This window comes from Zalophus californianus, chromosome 7 (genome assembly GCF_009762305.2).
Source record: "Zalophus californianus isolate mZalCal1 chromosome 7, mZalCal1.pri.v2, whole genome shotgun sequence".
NCBI lineage: Eukaryota > Metazoa > Chordata > Mammalia > Carnivora > Otariidae > Zalophus > Zalophus californianus.
In genome coordinates this window covers 34,678,822-34,697,742 of record NC_045601.1, presented here as the reverse complement: position 1 = coordinate 34,697,742, position 18,921 = coordinate 34,678,822, and the positions used below count along the sequence as shown (strand labels likewise).

Here is an 18,921-nt window from a genome sequence, read left to right as displayed (position 1 = left end):
CTGGGTTTCCTATTCTGTTCCACTGATCTATGTGTCTGTTTTTGTGGCAGTACCATACCGTCTTGATGATGACAGCTTTGTAATAGAGCTGGAAGTCCGGAATCGTGATGCTTCCAGCTTTGCTTTTCTTTTTCAAGATTGCTTTGGCTATTCAGGGTCTTTTGTGTTCTAAACAAATTTAAGGATTGTTTGTTCTAGCTCTGTGAAAAATGCTGGTGATTGGGAAAATCAATCAATGCACTGTGATGTAGCTTTACATGAATCATCTCTACAGCTTTTGTAGACTCATTATAAGAATTGAATGCTATAACGCCTAACAGAACACCTAGCAAATCAGAAAATATTCTGTTCTAAAACTTAGTTCCAGTGTTACCATATGGGGGGTATTACTATTTAACAAGCCTATTCATACTACAGGAAGTGTTTTCCCAACCACAGATCGCTCTTCTTTTTGCAGCTTGTCGCTGTAATGTCAACAGCTCCTTCTCTGAGAGTTGCCATGCCAGGACGGGACAGTGTGAATGCAAACCTAACGTGCAGGGACGGCGGTGTGATGAGTGTAAGGTAAGGAGTAGGAGCTGATGAAGAATCACTTCCTCCTCGAAAATGTTCATTAGCTTTCAACGATGTACATACTAAATATATTGAAAGAGGAGTTCAGGATTATCCAATTCTATATGTGCCATCACTGTGATCATTGAAATATTTTTTCCAAAATAGAAAAAAATTTGCTATACACTAGCTTTTGACCTTCAACCTGTCTCTCCTTGGCAGTGAATTTGTGTCATATTTACTGTAATTCAGACTTTTTAAAACAAATAGCATATCAATTTAATCCCAGTCTACAGTGAGTAAAATACTCTTTGCTCTTACGTTGGCAGAATGAAATACATCACATCCTTTGTTTTTAGCAAACACTTTTTTCTAGTTCTGTCATTTACAAGTGAGTTCCAGGGAGCACTCAACTAAAGTTTTCAGTAGAGAAGCTAATCCACATATTTTTAGATACATCATTTTTCTAAAAGGGAAACAAAAATATCAAAACATGTTGCCCTCTGTTCCTGAGCATATTGCCCTGCCTTCAGGATGGCAAGCGCCTTCCTTCCCTCCATGAGAGTGACAGATCCGCACTACCTCTTTCTTCTAAATATGTATGTTTGGTGATAAAGACTATTAAACAGAACAAACATTTCTCAGATGGCAAACTGGCCCCGCTGTAGTAAGTTTGAAAGTGTCATCAGCATCCATCTCGTGAATAATGGCGTATGCTCTTTTTTTCCTTTGTTTTGTTTTTCTGTTGGCTTTTAAAGCCCGGTACATGGTGGGATCCAGAGAAGCAGTTCTGTGTGTGGTGTGACTGCAATCCCGTTGGCTCTGTGACACCGTGGTGTGATGTGACAGGAAGATGTGCGTGTAAATCTGGCTTCGTAGGGCGACAGTGCCGCCTCAGCAGGCAGATGCAGCGGCAGGAGGAGAAGTCACAGAGAGCACAGCGGGGGCCAGGGCCTCCTCTGAGGTGGGCTGTCAGCAGCTCCAGCGGGTGCCCTCGGGGAGCCTATCGGGCCCCAGCTCCGGTAATCCCAGAGGCGCTGCATGGCTCATGCCTCCGCATGTTGTGTTGCGTGTGCTGCAGCGGACCTTCCCCGATGGCCTTGTTCCCGTAAGGGTTGCTCAAGGTGCCAACTGCGAATGTCAACACTAGGCAATTCCCACTTCAAGCCTTGCCTTTTGAAAGTAGCTGTATCTGTGTAGTTTTAAAAGTATTTTCAAGTTCATAGGTTCATAAAATTTCGACTAACCGTGGATCTAGAGGAATGAAAGTTTATTTTTTAGAAACCTATGATCTTAGAAGTGGAAGGAATTTCAGGCATCATTTGGAGCAAATTCACTTCTACAAATGAACAAATGAAGGGAGATCTAGCAGAGAAAGTGACTTGCCCAAGAAAAGGTAGCCCATTGGTCTGACATTCTGCTAACATTTCATCATAATTGATGGCTTTGGGACTTTTCCACGTCGTAAGTTTGCCCATAGTTACCACAAGTCACACATTTTCACATCCCACAAATGTACCACATACACAAAGTAAGGAAGCATGTTTTGTACTACAGAAGTTTAGCCCCCCATCTTACAAGGCAAAAGAAAGCAAATACCGGAAGGAAGAGAGAAAGGGAGGAAGGGGAGGGAAAGAAGGAGGAAGGAGGAAGACCAGGTCCAGGATCCTGTTGCAGAATGACTGGCGATAAGACTTGCCAGGATAGACTCATAGCCTCCAGGGTGGGGGAGGGAAGGGGCAGGTAACAGATAGAAGAAGGTGAGAGTAAAGTAAAAAGCAAAAGAGTAGAAAAGAAAAGAAAAGAAAAAAAACATGCATTATTTCTAGGCTCTTTACTGGCATTTTAAGAAAACTAGTTCTGATATCAGAATGCCTCAGGTCAAATCCCAGTCTCGCCACTTGCCGTAAGACAGTTCCTTCAGTCTTTCTGTAATTCACCTGCTTCATCTGTAGTGGGACCCACTACAGATAGGGAAATGTCTATGAAAGATGAAGGAGGAGAGAGTATAATACGCAGGGAGCCTTCTGTTGCAGTGCAGGCCAGACTGAAATGAAAGGAAAAGGGGAAGGAAATGTTGGGTTTGGAAAAGCCTCATTCTTTGCCTTTTGCCAAAACATCAAATGCGTGCCAGGCCAAAGGGGAGTGCCCAAGCACCATTTGCCTGTTAGAGGCATCCTGGATTGGGCAGGAAGGCTCTAATACTTTATTGTCATCAGTCATTGACCTGGTGCGAGCTCCTCCAGGGGATCCACAAGAGTAGAAACCGGAGGTTGTCAACCTGCCACAGTCCCCCTGCAGATTCTTTTGTAGGGAGATCTGTCTAGGCACCTCCATGGCTGTTTCTGGATTGTCATGGTAACAGTGCATAAGGCACGCATCTGGAGAGTTCTTAGTAAATCTTAGGTATTATTGCTGTTGTTATTATTTTTGCTATTAGAGGAAGAAATCTTTTCAAAAGATTGTTTTTCAAAAACAAATTAAAAAAAACAAAACAAAAACAAACGCATACATTTAAAGTAAAAGAAAGGGACAGGAATTGATTGAAATGTCTCCAAAATAGAAATTTAGCAAAATTCAACCCTTATTCACACCTTTTTCCTACATATCCTATAGAACTTTGTACAGGATGGTGTTTCGTCCTGAGACCATTTTTGTTCTGAGACAATATGTGTGAGAGTAAAGAGCACAGACTCTGAAGCCAGGCTGGCTGACGTGGAATCCTGACTCTGCAGTTGGCTAACTGGTGACCTTAGACCAATTACTTGAACTTTCTGTGCCTCAGTTTCCTCACTCTGTAGAGAGGTGATGGTAATAACTATCTCCCAGGATTGTCCGGAGGTTTAAATGAATTCATGTTTGCAAAGGGCTTTAGAACAGTACTTGGCACCCAGCAAGCACCATATGTAAGCTCATTGTCGTTATTACCCCAAGTGAAAATAATTTCTGGGAGATCATCAAACCTCTCATTGATACTGGATAGGGACTGTCTCCCATATTCATTTTACCTAATTAATATTGATTACGGACTAGGAATGTCTACTTTTGAATTTGTTTACTACAGAGATTTTCCCTAGTCTCTGAATTAAATTTTTGTACATCAAATTTATTAAAATTTTGTTGCTGAAATTTGTTTCTATTTGTTTTGGTGTAATTTAACTCTTTAAAATTACATTACTTAAATATTTTATAAGTATGGCAGAGATATTTCTTCTTACATATGTTTTACATAATGAACTTTGGAATTTTCTTAATAACTATGATTTGGCAGTTCATTTAATACTATATAGATATATCCATTAAAGATATATAGATATGCCAAGCGAAGAAAAATTTAGGAAATAAATGCAAAATACTTTGCATAAGAAATACAAATATATTTATGATTCGGATTTTTAAAAACCATTTTAATGTAGCATGTTCTAGTCTTTTTTCTATGTATGTATGTTTCCATTTGTGTGTGCCTGAGTGGTGTGTGTGTCATTATAGGTATATAATTGGAATGATAGTGTGTATATAATTTTGTATTCTGCTTTTTGAAATTTTGCATAACGCTATGTCCTAAGCATATTCCTATCATTAAAACTGCTTCAAAACAGGATTTTAATGATGGCGTATTATTTCATAGCATGAATGTATCATAATTTAATTTATTCAACTTTCTAACATTGAGAAGTTACTCTCATAAATAATACTGTGATGGGCATGCTCATACTTTAACCATTTTCCCCATTTCTGATTATTTCTCTAGGCCAGGTATCCAGAATTTTACAGCTAGTTGCTTTTTATGAATAAAAATCTTATATGTCTTAATCATTCCTTATATAAATGAAATTTAATTTCAAAATCATGTGTTAAGTCATTTGTTAGAACTGATACTTTCTTCTTTCTTTCTTTGTTTTTTAAATTTTGTTTCAGTACCAGTAGAGTTAACAGACAGTGCTATATTAGTTTCAGGTGTGCAATTTAGTGATTCCACAAGCACACTTTCTTCTTTAATCATATGATGACATCTGAATTTGAACTGGAAATAAAAATAAAGCCAGCAATAAATACAAAGATTAAATGATTGTTAAATTCAATCAACCCATTTTATATTTAAAAACCAAAACTGTTCTTAGCTATAGTCATTTTAAGAGAGTAATTTTCAGTGTGATTTTGTTTTCTGGAACTGTTTTTCATACTGTTAACAATAATGGCAAAAATATGTAATGAGCCTTATTGGTTTCTCTTTGGGTGGCTACCATTAAGTAGCAAGATTTATTCTTACCAGGAAGTAACTATTAAGTCTAATAATCCAAAATAGGAATTATTTTTTGCAAAGAACTAAAAGACAAATTTTTCAGATTAAAATATCATAATAATGTGACACACTTCATATTTTAAAATACAACCCTGTTGTACTTTAAATAGGATATGCACTTTTCACTTTTCTAGTAGAGGTAATTTTTAATCCATCCACACTTTCTAACACAGTCGCTCTAGGTCAGATAACATGTATTTCAGGCCAAAGCTAGCAATGAAAACCGATCATAGAAAGTTATTTGTTATGCATAGATAAGAGATATGCCTAGGAATAACTCATCAGAGAATGGTTTCCTTTCATCTACCTAATCTGGTGCTTTGATGTGTGTTCTCTCAAATCAATTTCAGTTGTTAAAATGAAACCCAAGAAACTAGATGTTTGTAAACCAATTATTTTGTCAGCATAGGCATAAATCTGTAAGTTATATTTATAAAGTGATCCCTAGCATGATAATTAGATTTATAGAGAGATGACAAAAATTAGATCAAATATTAGAAGAAAAACATTTATTTTAACTGTAGGCTTCTGGTCAGTAATATCGAAAACATTTTTAACAAGTAGAAGGAGTTTATAAGGTCTAAAATTAATCAATTCAGATTATTAGGAATGAAGCAAGTACATTTTTCAATTAAAATATAAGTAACACCCCATAGCTTAGTTCCACATTGCTCTAAAAATCTTGGAAAGTATAGGGAAAGACTGGTGAAAATATAGCAGACATAAAGGATAGTACCCTAATTCTGCTGTTAACTTTGATAAAATTTTAAAGTAATCGTACTCTTCTTTTTGGATTTTGTAGAAAAGGATCCATTAGATTAAATTGCAACCTCGTTGTCATAACGTCAGTGAAGAACCTCGACAACCCATAGGTTCCTCCTTCCTGTTTCATCTCTTGATATTGTGCATCTTGTTTCATAACGAGTTAATTGATTTAAATTTAGTTTTTCTCTTTCCTTCCCTATGCCAGCCTGAAACCTTTGGCCTACAATCAGGAAGGGGGTGTGTTCCCTGCAATTGCAATTCCTTTGGGTCTAAATCATTCGACTGTGAAGAGAGTGGTCAGTGTTGGTGCCAGCCTGGAGTGACAGGAAAGAAATGTGACCGCTGTGCCCATGGCTATTTCAACTTCCAAGAAGGAGGCTGCACAGGTCTGTAAATAAGACTAAGCCCTACACATTCATTCTCTGGTTTTGGCATTTTGGCAACCGTAGCAGTTCCTTCTTCTGCATTCCCAGAGTTGAAAGCATAGGCACCTTGACAACAAATATATGATCCAAAATTTTTAAACTAATAAGTAATGTATATTTATTTTAAGTAAACTAACAAACAAAATATATTGCAGTGTGAAACATCACCCCATAAATAACTGCTTGCGAGTACTCAATGAAAAATCCATCAGCAGGTCCCAATTCTGCTGTGTCCCTTCCTGTGTGACTGCCAGTCCCTCACTCAAAGGCTACTGTAGCCTGAAAGTCAAATGTTCCGTTTTTCTTTTGCCGGTGTTCTCTTAGTGTAAACTTCACTCTCAAAACAGTTCAACATTCCCTTTTCCTATTGCAAAATTGGTACAAGGATCAGAGAAGTGAATACCATTTTCAGGTACAAAAACTATGTTGTCATCTCTTTTCATGTGCCTTGAAAACTATGATGTTCCAAGAAAGAAACAGATTTGCACTAGGTATTTGCTAGTTCTTGGGGAAATGCAGGAAGGTTTCTAACCATGATTTCCCACAAGCAGTGTCTCCATGTTCTTCCCACAAATCATGAATTAAGAAAATAAATAGGAATTAGCATACTGCAGATGAAAGTGAAGATTGAACACTAGCCTTGCTTTATATGCCACTAATTTGGAATTGACCCTTATTCCAACATTCACAATATTTAGTATCACCTTTGCTTACTAAACTCACTGATTCAACACTAATGATACTCCTCTACCTTCAGTACCATGATAAATACGTGGTAAGATTTTAAAACATTATTATTGACTATTGTATCAAATTTATGTAAGAAGTGGCAGGAATAAAATTTCAAATTGTTTTAAAAACAATACCTTTTAGATATTCTCAATCACTTTCAATATACACTTTGTATCATAAAGATACGCCATTATGTTATTCTGAAAGTTATAATTATAGATCTTCTAAGAATCTGTATGTGATCTCTAAGTCAGTATCTATATATACTAAAAACTATAATGCTGCATTTTAAAATATATTGTTCTTTTTTTAAGATTTTATTTATTTATTTATTCATTCATTCATTCATTCATCTGAAAGAGAGAGAGCATGAGCAGGAGGAGGAACAGAGGGGAAGGAAAATGGAGGGGGGAAAGAATCTCAGGCAGCCTCCGAGCTGAGTGCGGAGCCCGAGGTAGGGCTCGATCCCAGGACTCTGAGACCATGACCTCAGCGGAAACCAAGAGTTGGACATCCAACCAACTGAGCCAATGAGTCACCCCTAAAAGTTACTGTTCTTTAAATCCAACTCTTACTAACATGTTCAGTTGATGTGATTTAATGAAATGATACTGTGCATTCAAATACATTCACTACCAGAAATTTTAAGTTAAAAAAGAACATTATTCAAAATTATGAAATGGTGATAACATTAGAAATGCAAACTTAGTTAGCATTCAAATCCAGAGAAATAGGATAGAAAACAGCCCCAAACAGATGGGATAGCATTATGGTCAAGGGTATGACTTCCACAAAATAGCTTGGATCAGTTTAGGGGCTCCACGGGTAACTAGTTATGTGACCTTGACTGAGTGACTGGGTCTTGCTGTCTCTCTACAAAATTCATCTATTAAATCAAGAAAACAAGGATATCTATCTCATGGTTTTTGTAAGAATTAGTTGAGTTAATGGCTATAAAATATTTAGAGTACTGCCTGGCATGTAGGCACCATGTAAGTGTTTATCACTATTATGATTATTATCAGTGTTTGTTAGTATTCTGAATTGTGGTAAACATTCTGTTTAGGCTGGGAAAAACTAGCTAATGATTCAAGTCTTTTCCCTACTCAGTTTTATGATTCCATTGAAGAACTGCTTAGAGAATTTCTACTTGCAAGTAACGACTCAAACCGTCCTAAGCCTCTTTTTAGCACATAAATTTGAACATAATGTGAACTATTTTTCTTCTTAATAAATGGTACATACAAAATAAATCCTTTGACTTAAAATTATCAACGACAATAATAATAACAAAAACAGCTAACCTTTATTTGGTGTTTATGGCCAATATTATACTAAACATTTTTCACAGCTGGTATGGAATGCTGTGAACAATGATAATTGTGATCCCTTAAAAATTGAACTTAATCAAACACTCTAAATGTATTTCATTTAAAGATTTAATGATCATATAATCAATGCAAAGGTTTCTTATAACATTAGTCTTCTGTCTGAATCAGAGTATCTGGTGGTGTTTCTCCCCGTGATTTCACTTCAGTTTGAAACACTGCACGTTTCTACAGCTACTTATTAGCTATATTATTAGAGTCCATTGCTCATCTTAGATGACTTTGAAACGCCTCTGAAATAGTTCTTTTTTTCAAATCTTATTTTCACATTCTTTGAGAATTTCTACTTATATATCATAGCTAAGAAAATGAAAAATATATTGAAAAGAATAGACAGGTGGTAAATAAAACTCAAAAATACCTTCATATACACACACAAACACACATATACACACTGTTACATAACTCAGCTGTTTTAAATTTTTGCAGAACTGAAATATCCTGATGTATGGCAACTATACTGAATTTAAGAAGCCTGTTGAGCTTATTGGTTTTTATTGCAAAACAGAGTCATTAACAGAAAGGAAATATTAATCTATACAGCATAGAAAAATTAGTTATGAACTTAGAATAACTATGGAAACTAAATTTTGAACTTTATAGTACCTAGATACAGTTAGCAGAGAATCTGAGAGTCCACTTCTTTCTTTAAACTTAGTTGAAAAACTAAAAATATTTTACCTTTTGAAATTATTAAAAGCAATGCAATAAAATTTTATTGATCAACTCCTCTGTGAAAAACACCTTACTGTGATATAAAAGATGAACGAGGTAAGTTTTCACTTTCAAGGATCCTTAACCATAATATGGAAAATAACACAAATCCCAATATAAATTCAGTACTCTCTATCAAATTTTTACTATTTTACAATTTTTTCCCTTTCACCTGTGAAGCTTGTGACTGTTCCCATCTGGGAAATAACTGTGACCCAAAGACTGGTCAGTGCATTTGCCCTCCCAATACCATTGGAGAGAAATGTTCTAAATGTGCACCTAATACCTGGGGCCACAGCATCACCACTGGTTGTAAGGTGAGTTAATTGCTTTATTTTATCTGATCATGTTTTAAGAATTTTTTTTATTTTGTTAAAGTTTCTAGTTGGAGAAATCAAAAGCCAATATTATATTAAAAATCAGTATAGAACTATCAGTATAGATTGACTGGAGATACTGATCATCATCTTACATTTTACTTGTGGGAAATAATGATGAAGTAAGTACACATTTATGTATCTTCATTCATGATACCTACAAAAACAGAGGAAAAATTATAATAAAACCAGAAACAGCAACAACTTCATACTGAAACCCAGTGAAATATCTGCAAAGTACAAGGAAATTAGGAACTAACTAAAGCAATTTGCCAAAAATCTATAGTAATTGCCCCCAGATTATGACTAGGTTTCAATTTTCAAGAAGCAGTTGAGAGGATTCTGTGGAGTTATATTAACAGCCGTTAGCCTGAAAGACTCCTCATTTTTCCCGTGGGCATACCATAGAAACTGGCATGACCAAATTACATAACATATATTACATACATAATAGCTATTGAAGTTATATTGGTGAGAGGTGACAGAAGCGTGGACCCCGTCAGTGAGCCTCCACGAAGACAGAGGGAGTGGGCTGTGTTACTGCTGGTATGGCTTGGTAAACTCATAGATTTGGAGGCTAAGAACGAGACATCTTAAGGACGAGGCCCGGGTTTCACTTTTCAGGAAATTAGATGAGGGTATTATTTACTGCTAGAGGGATTATAGAAGACTCAAGTTCAGGTAGGAAAGGTGATGAGGTCAGGATTTTTGTCAGTGTTTTGTGAGATATTAATTAAATAAAATACAATTCACTCACTTAAAGTGATGAGTTTTGACCAGTGATTACAGTTGTATAACCGCCTCTTATGCCCCCTTGTAGTCAACTTCCCCTCACCCCTCAATCAGCACCAGGAAACTACTGTTTCTCCTTCTATCACCGCAGTTATGTTTTTTCTACAAATTCATATAAATCGAGCCATATTCCATGTTGTTGTTTGGGTTTTGTTTGTCTGTTTGTTTGGGGGATTGTTTTTGGTCTGGCTTCCTTAGTATAATGCCTTTGTGATTCATCCATACTGTTGAATATTATCAGTAGCTTGTTATTTTTAATTGTTTAATAATTTTACATTAGCTGATATGCTGTGACTTGTTTGTTTATTTACCATTTAATGGGCATTTGGGTCGTTTCCAGTGGGGGGCTATTATGACTAATTTTGCTGTGAACACCAGTGTATAAGTCAAAGGCACAGTTATAGATGTATGATTTCATTTCTCGTCACAAGCACACGCCACATCCTACCCAACACTTCAGAATGTGACCAATTTTAAGCATTCAGTTGGGTGTTTTTTTGTATCTTTGCATTGCTTTAATGTCCAGTGATATTGGGAATAATTTTATTTATTTACCATTTATATATCTTCTTGGGTGAAGTGTCTATACAAATCTTTTCTATTTTGGGTTGTTAGTTTTCTCAGTAATGTGCTGTAAGTGTTCTTTATATGTCCTAGATGCAAGTCTCTTAACATATATATGTTCTGTAACTGTTTTCTCCCACTATACAGCTTGCATTTTATTCCCTCTGTAGTATCGTCATCTAATTTTTATAAAGACTGTTTTTATTATCTTTTGCTTTCACAGCATCCTTTTTATTTTCTAAGAAATACATATTTGCTTAAGTCAAGATCTAAAGATACCTCTCCTATGTATTCTTCAAGAAGTTTTATATTTTTGGCTTTTACATTTAGGGTCCACATTCCATTATCATTAATTTTTCTGTATGGTTTGAGGTAATGGCCAAATTTCATTTTTTAATGGATATCCATTTTTTCCAACATCATTTTTGAAAAGATTGTTCTTCTTCCCCATTGAATTACTTTGGTCAAAATAAAATGACCTTATATGTCCCTCATACATTTCTGAACTCTATTCTGTTTCGTTGATCTATGTCTATCCTTGGACTAACACAGTACTGTCTTGATCACTGCTGCTTTCTAGCATAGTGTAAAATCAGGTGGTGCCAACTCCAGTTGCTTTTCATTTCCAGTACCTTTTGGGTTCATTAGATCCTTTGCATTTCCATATAAATTTTTAAAGCAGCTTATCAATTTCTTTATTTAAAGCTTCTAGGATTTGATTGGGATTACATTGAATCTACAGGTCAATTTGGGAAAAATCAACATTTTCAGAATATTGCATCTTCCAATGTATGAATATGACATAATTTTTAATTTAGTTTTCTATAATTTTTTTTCTCAGCAATGTTTTACACTTTTTGGTGTGCAAGTCTTATACATGTTCTGTTAAATTTATCATTGTGTTTCATATTTTTTACAAAATGTTATTATTTGTTTCATTTCAATTTCCCATTGTTGCCAGCATAGAAAATACAATTATTTTTATGTATTAACTTTCTATACTGCAACCTTGCTAAGCTTACTCTGGTTACTTTTTGGTAGGTTCATTAGGATTTTCTATGTAGACAATCATACCATCTGCAAATTGAGTTTTACTTCTTCCCTTCCAATCCATGTAAATTTTATTTCATTTTCTTGACCTATTGGAGTAAAATGTTGACTTGCAGTGCTGGGAACAAATATCCTTGCCTTATTCCTTATGTGAAGTAGAAGGCATTCAGTCTTTTAAAATTCAGAATTTTGTTAGCTGTATTTTATTTACAGATGCTTTTTATCAGTTTGAGGATGTTCCTCATGTTCTTGGGTCTATTAAGTACTTTTATCAAGAATATATGTCCAATTTTGTCAAATTCGTTTTCTACATCTATTGAGATGATCATTTGATTTTTCTTTTTGAGCTGTTAATATGGTAAACCATATTAATTCATTTTCAAATGTTGACCCAACTTTACAATCCTGAGAGAAGTCCTGCTTGATCATGAGGGATTGTCTACTTTAAATTATTTTAGATTATGTTTGCTAGCATTTTGTTAATGATCTCTGGTTCTCTGTTCACAAGGAATATTGGTTCATAGTTTGGGGGGGTTTTGGTAGTTTTATTATCTAGTTTTGTAATTGGGGTATTGCTAACTTCATGAAATAGATTGGGAAGTATTCCTTCCTCATAGTTTCTAAAGGAGTTTGCATGATCAATGAAAAACAATGAAAACAAAAATACTTTAGAAAAAAGACAATGAGGCCCAAAAAATGGTTCTTTGAAATTATTAATAAAGTTGGTAATACTCTAAGAAGATTGATCAAGAAAATAAGAAGAGAGGAAAGAAATAATCAAAATCAGAAATAAAAGACAGGACATCATGGTGATCCTGCATATGTTAAAAGAATAATATGAAAATAATATGAGCAACTTTAATCAATGAATTTGATAACAAAAAATAACAGTTCCTTCAGTTTGTTTACTTTGAGTTTAAGTTTCCCTTGTGTTCCAAGTTTCTTAAGATGAAAGCTTAGATCATTGACTTGAGATAGCTCTTCTTTACTAATATAAGCATTTCATGTTATAAATATCCCTCCAGGCACTAATTTAGTTGCATCGCACACATTTTGATACATTGTTTAAATTTTCATTGTTAAAATCTTCGTATTTATTTTATTATTTATCTGTGATACATTGATTATTTAGAAGTATAGTGTATCTTTCTGTTATATCTGTATTATAATACATATAACATTTTGTATTGTTTCAGTTCTTTTGAATTTACAGATTTCTTTTATGTCTCATAATAGTGTCCATCTCGATTAATGTACTAGGAAACAATGCATATTCTGGTATCTTTGGATGAAATCTTCTATAAAAGTCAGTTATCCCTAATGATTTTTATGCATACATATTCTATCAATAACTGAGGGTGTTTATACTTACGATTTGTCTATTTTTTTCTTTCAGTTCTCTCGGGTTTTGATTCATGTATTTTGGAGAGATAATGCTAGGTGTATACTCACTTAGGATTATTTTGTCTTTTTGAAAAGTTGATGCCTTTATTAATATGAAATGTCCCTCTTTATCCTGGGTAATATTTCTTCTTCTGAAGAATATGTTTTTCTGATAATCATATAGCCATGGTTCGATCTTTCTTTTGATTGCTATTTGTCTGGTTTACATTTTTCCACACTATCATTAATTCCATCTCTTTTTAAATATTTTAATATGTTTCTTTTAGATAGAATATATTTAAATCTTTGTTGTTGCTCTGATCCTAATTGGATTATTTAACACATTTCCATTTAATGTAATTATCAGTATGATTGGGGTTAAGTCCACATTTTGCTGCTTGCTTTGCCTTATCTGCTCTTGCCTTCTTTTTTCTTCTTTTCTTGTCTTATTTTGGATTGAGTAATGTTTATAATTATATTTTATCTTCACATTTTACTTATTAACTATACCTATTTTATGTTTTTTGTCTTTGTCTAGGGATGTACATCTTAACTTTTCATAATGTATCTTAAAATAATAGTATACACGTTATATTAAGCATAGAGACCTTATAAGAGTAGACCTCTAATTCCCTTTTTATCCTTGTCACTCCCTTTCTTGTCCTTTATGTTATTATTGTCATACATTTTACTTCTGTATATTATATATCCTACAGTATAATCTTATGATTTTGATTTAAATAGTCAGTTATTTTAAATAAATACCCAGTTTAAACCAGGCAAAAATGCTGCTTTTCTGTTTTTCCACACATGTATCAATTCCCATGCTCTACATTCCTTTGTGTACAAATTTCTGTTTCATATCTTGTTTCTTTTTCCATTAGATACATCGCTAATTATTACTATTGTTATTTCTAGTATTTCAGGTCTACTGGCAATGATTCTTTCGATTTTGTATGTTCAAAAACAGTATTCTTCCATCAGTTTTCAAAAAGATATTTTTTCTAGGTATAAAATCCTAAATCCTGATTTTTAACAATTTGATTATGCTATCTTTTTATGGTTTTCTTGTTTATTTCTCATGCGGTGAGTTAGGCCTTTTGGATCTGTGGGACCACAGTTTTTATTAAATTTGGAAAATTTCCAGCCACTACTTCTTCAAATACTTTTCTGTTCTTTACCCCCATGTTTCCTTCTGGAACTCATTATGTGTATGTTGGTCCACTTGGTATTCTTCCACAGCTGACTGAGATTCTGTTCATTCTTTCATTCTTATTTTTTCTGTATTATTTGTTTTTGATAGTTTCTATGGTTAAGTGTCCAAATCTAGTGATATTTTTTTCCTGCGGCATCTAATCTGTTTTTAATCCAGTTGGTTGTATTTTTTTCATTTCAAACTTTTCATCTGGAAAAATTCCAGTTGGATATTTTTATATCTTTCATTTCTCTCCTCATTCTATTCACATTTCCATTTATTCTCTAGAATATTTATAATATTTGTAAATACTAGCTTTTGCCATATGATTACTAATTCCACCATTTCTTTTATTTAAATACTATTCCTAATGGTTGTTTTTCCTCCTGGTTATGAATCATATTTTGTTGCTTCTCTCCATGCCTGATAATTTTTATTTAGATGACAGATGTACATTTTTCATTGTTGCATGTTGGCTGGCTTTCCTTGTATTCCTTCAAGGAATATTGAACTTCATCTTGGCAAACAGGTTAATTACTCACTTGGATCCTTTTAAGCCTTGCTTTTAAGTTTTTGGTTAGTTTAGTTTAGTTTAGTTTAGTTTAGTTTTGTTTTGTTTTGTGTTAGGGAGAGTCTAGAGCAGGCTTAATCCAGGGGTCATTTAGCTCTACTACTAAGGGGCTAAGTGCATTGAGAACACTACCCTAGGGCATTACTGTGTCTTTCTACTCTGGGTGTTGGGAATATGAATTATTTCAAGCTTTCTGTGAGCTCTAGGAATTTTTTCAGCCTATGGCTTTCCAATGTTGTTTTTTTTTTCCCTCAGCCACATAGAATTTTACCCCATGCATACACAGATCAGTACTCAGCCAAAGATTCAAGCAGACCCTTCTGCAGATCTCTGGAATACTCTCTGTGTATGACTTTCTCGTTTTTTAGACACATATTCTATTGGCCCCATAAATTGTATCTCAGCTTCTCCAAACTCTGTGTTTCTCAATCCAGCTATAGTGCTAGCTTTATTAGGGCTCCCCCTTTTTGGGTTGCAGCCTAGAAACTTCCTTCATGCCCTGCCTCATTTGCCTTCCTTCTCTCAGAAATCAGAGTCCTGTGCTTCCTGACATCCACTGTCTGAAAATAATTGTTTCTTAGTTTTCATTTTCAGTTTTTGGTTTTGTAGTTTAACAGCTTAAAAGAGAGAAGATAAACCATGTAAGTGCTTTAAATAAAAGACTGTTTAAAAAGAAGGAATATTCTTTAGTATCAAATGCAACACAGAGGACGGACGAATAGGATTAGAGTTGACCTGAGTCCATTAAGAGCAATAAGTAAGGGCATTTTGATGTTAACGAGAGTCATTCCAGTCACATTGGGTTGAGGAATATTAGAACATCGTGGCCAAATGTGGCCTGTTTGACTCCACGGTAGTACCAAATAGAGATGTAAACCATTTTTTCTGCTCACTTAGCACACATGCAGGGTCTAATCATCTTTACAAATGATAAAGCATTTGAATACACTGGCCCAGAATACATAATCTGGAGGAAAACAAGAGTATTGGTGATTGTTCAAGGAAGTTCAGATACATGACTTCAATTAGTCATAGGATTAAATAAAAACTAGACAGGATACTCATTTTTCTAGTGCCAATGGCACTATTAAGTTTGAAATACATTTTTGGAAATAAAACAAAAACTTCTCAAGAGTTCCAAAGCTTTTTGTTGAGTATAAACAGTGCTATCAGTTTCCACGACTGACTTCTTACATTTTCAACTTTGAATCCAAGCATCTACCCATCCCTTGGACTCTTGAATAAACCCCAAGGAAAGTTAAAAGGGTTCCATTCTATCCACAAAATCTTGTGATGTGGCAAAACTCTTTAATCTCCTGAAATTGAAGCTGATGTCTACTCTGGATATAAATCAAAATGGAATATAGACCAAGTTTCCTTAAAAAAAAAAAAAAGTAGTTCTATGTTTGAGATACCATTATTTTTACTGGTTGTTGAATAAACATTATGTTGATTGAAGTTGATTGAAAATTTTTGATTACTTTGAACCACTGTTCAAAATCTGAATTTCTGAATAGCTACACACTTCATCATTATGAACAATTACAAAAAAAAATTCATAGAGTCCTCACAAATATTTATGAGCATGTATTCTACTATTGAAAAAATTTGGATGATTATAATCTAAATGAACAGTGATTTGAAATTTATAGCTTCCTTTGTGCCATGGGTAATTTCTCTGTGCTGAAGTGTGAGCACACACATCATTTGAGCTTTCACTGAAGTAGAATACAAAGCCTGCCACCTTTCACTAGCAGGGGAATAGTGCATAAATCTGCTATTGCTAAACAAACATTACATCTAATTATGATTTAAGTTTGATGTTGGCTATAGTGCTATCTAAACATATGGTTAATGGTCCCTTTTATTCTCCACTATAACTTCCTAAATAAACTTCCCAATTTGGAAAAGCCCCAATGTCTACTTGGACTGTCATCTAGTCTTTAAGAATTAGTGCTTTGGTATTATATAATAAATTGGGTAGCAGACACTTCATATTTTAGTTAAAGGATGAGAATGTCTCATGAGACATTTTAAAATATATTACATGAATATAGTTTCTATAATATATCATAATTTTCTGTTTCTGGTTATGGCCCATTTTATTTAAGTGAGTCAAGGAAAAGTCATTTAAGTGAAAGAATTATTCTTTTTTAAAAAAATTATTTATTTATTTGAGAGAGAGAGAGAGAGAGAGAAAGAGAGAGCAGGGGGAGGGAGAGGGACAAGCAAACTCTGCACTGAGCATGAAGCCTGACCCGGGGCTCTATCCCACAACCTCTGAGATCATGACCTGAGCCAAAATCTAGAGTCGGATGCTTAACTGACTGAGCCACCCAGGCACCCCTAATTATTCTTATTTTGAAATCTCATTCTACATCTGATGTTCTTATAAGGATGAGTTACTTGGGGTGACAGCAACGGGTTATTCTATGCTTAGGAAACTATGTCCATGTTTATAATATGATAAATAATCATATTTTGGATCTTTGGCCTTAAAATAACTTTCAGTGACATTTTTTTTTAAACTGGATAACACTGAGGACAGAAAAATACTTAATCATAAAGACATCAAAAATAATAAGGCCTGGTGATTATTTTAACATCAGAATCTGGGAAGATATTTCACCAAATATTTGGACAGGAAGGAGATGATAGATGGAAGCTGGTGATTGTACATCACATCCTAGAAAGAGTAGTCTCATAAGTAAACTACTGTTGGCTAGAGCAGAGGCAGGAAGATCCCCAGTAGTAGTGGATATAAGAATTAAGCTGAGCAATGAAAGTGCGAGAAATGCAAAGGGGTATCCAGCCAGACTTGGATCTGGGAATTTGGCAAGTTGAAATGCATACAAGTCTGCTATAGAGCTATACAGATATAGATCTGAGAAGGATAATAAAACAGCAACAAAAAGAATCAGGTCATTGATGACCTACAAACATTGCATGGTGGAAAACTCAGACACAAAAAAGATGATACCCACGTGGGTACCAAGTCGGGACTTACTTGGGCTACAGAAACCATAACAGTTATTTAAACAGGGGAAGTAGAATATAAAGAATTGTTAACTGGTTAAAGGTAGTTAGTTACTGAAAAAGCATAAAGGAGGGATATAGGGGGACCTGAAGTAACAGGTACAAAAGAGTAGCTACTATTTCTAGGCTGAGTGAGGGTAAACAGATTGTGGGCAAGTGCTGGTCTGTAGATGCTGTCCACCATTGTTTCAGGATATGATCATACTGGAGCTTCTTGTCATGGTCCAAAGATGTGCACAGACCAAAGCTACTCAGAAAGCTGCCTGTGGGGAGAGAGTGGCCTGAGGGCACAGCTGCGATTCTTTCTGGGCTTCTGGGCTCTCAAACTAAAGAGTAAAATAGTAATAATGACAATAGTCATGAAGAACCAGAACCCAGGACAGAAGTGTCTTCCCACCACTGTGGCCTTATTAGGTTTCTCCAGGGCCCACTGTTGACTAAGCCTAACGTTCTGCTACCCAATCACAGAGAAATGTCTACAGGGTACAACCACAGTATCATAAAGCAGGACAGGGAAGGAGGGAATTTAGAGCTCAGAGACAGTAGATTGATCATTGCCGCTGCTGATCTCTGAAAATGACTTATTCCAAATCCTAAGTTGGCATTTTCACTAAATTATAATGAGAGATGAGCTCTGTAAATCAAGAGCAGAAAGACTTAAAAGAATATAAGACAAAAAGACACAGATTGAAACTGAGTGAGATGAAATACATTATTGAAAATCAGCTAAAAATACAAGAGTGTAATTAAAAATGCATTGGTGGCATACACATACAATGGAATTTTCACTGTTGACCACTGTAAAATGGTCAACAAATCTGAGAGGCAAGTAGGAAAATGGCTGTAGAGAACATTAGGATATCACAGGTTGGGCAGACAGACAAAAGTGGTGTACTTTAAGAATTGTAAGTGACCCTGAGGAAACAAATGGGTAAATTAGGACAGAAGTAAGTATCAAAAATAAATTTAAGTAAAAAAATACTGTTGTTCTCAAACTGAAAGAACTCATCAGATTCCAGTAAATTAATTAAAAAGACTCAAACTTTTAAAACTTACAGCAAAATTTTGAATTTC

At 34.7% G+C, this 18,921-nt stretch overlaps 1 protein-coding gene across 8 annotated transcripts in view; it reads left to right on the top strand.

The window, feature by feature from the left end:
- The window catches only part of LAMA2 (laminin subunit alpha 2), a 615,089-nt gene that overhangs the window by 389,823 nt on the left and 206,345 nt on the right, over positions 1-18,921 (top strand). For 6 of the 8 annotated variants that reach the window (XM_027602582.2, XM_027602583.2, XM_027602581.2 and 3 more), the window contains 4 exons: positions 458-564; positions 1,311-1,574; positions 5,826-6,006; positions 9,060-9,196. In XM_027602582.2, coding sequence (XP_027458383.1) covers positions 458-564; positions 1,311-1,574; positions 5,826-6,006; positions 9,060-9,196 — 689 coding nt within the window. The remainder of the gene's footprint in view (positions 1-457; positions 565-1,310; positions 1,575-5,825; positions 6,007-9,059; positions 9,197-18,921) is intronic. The other 2 variants (XM_027602585.2, XM_027602584.2) reach the window with 1 other exon arrangement.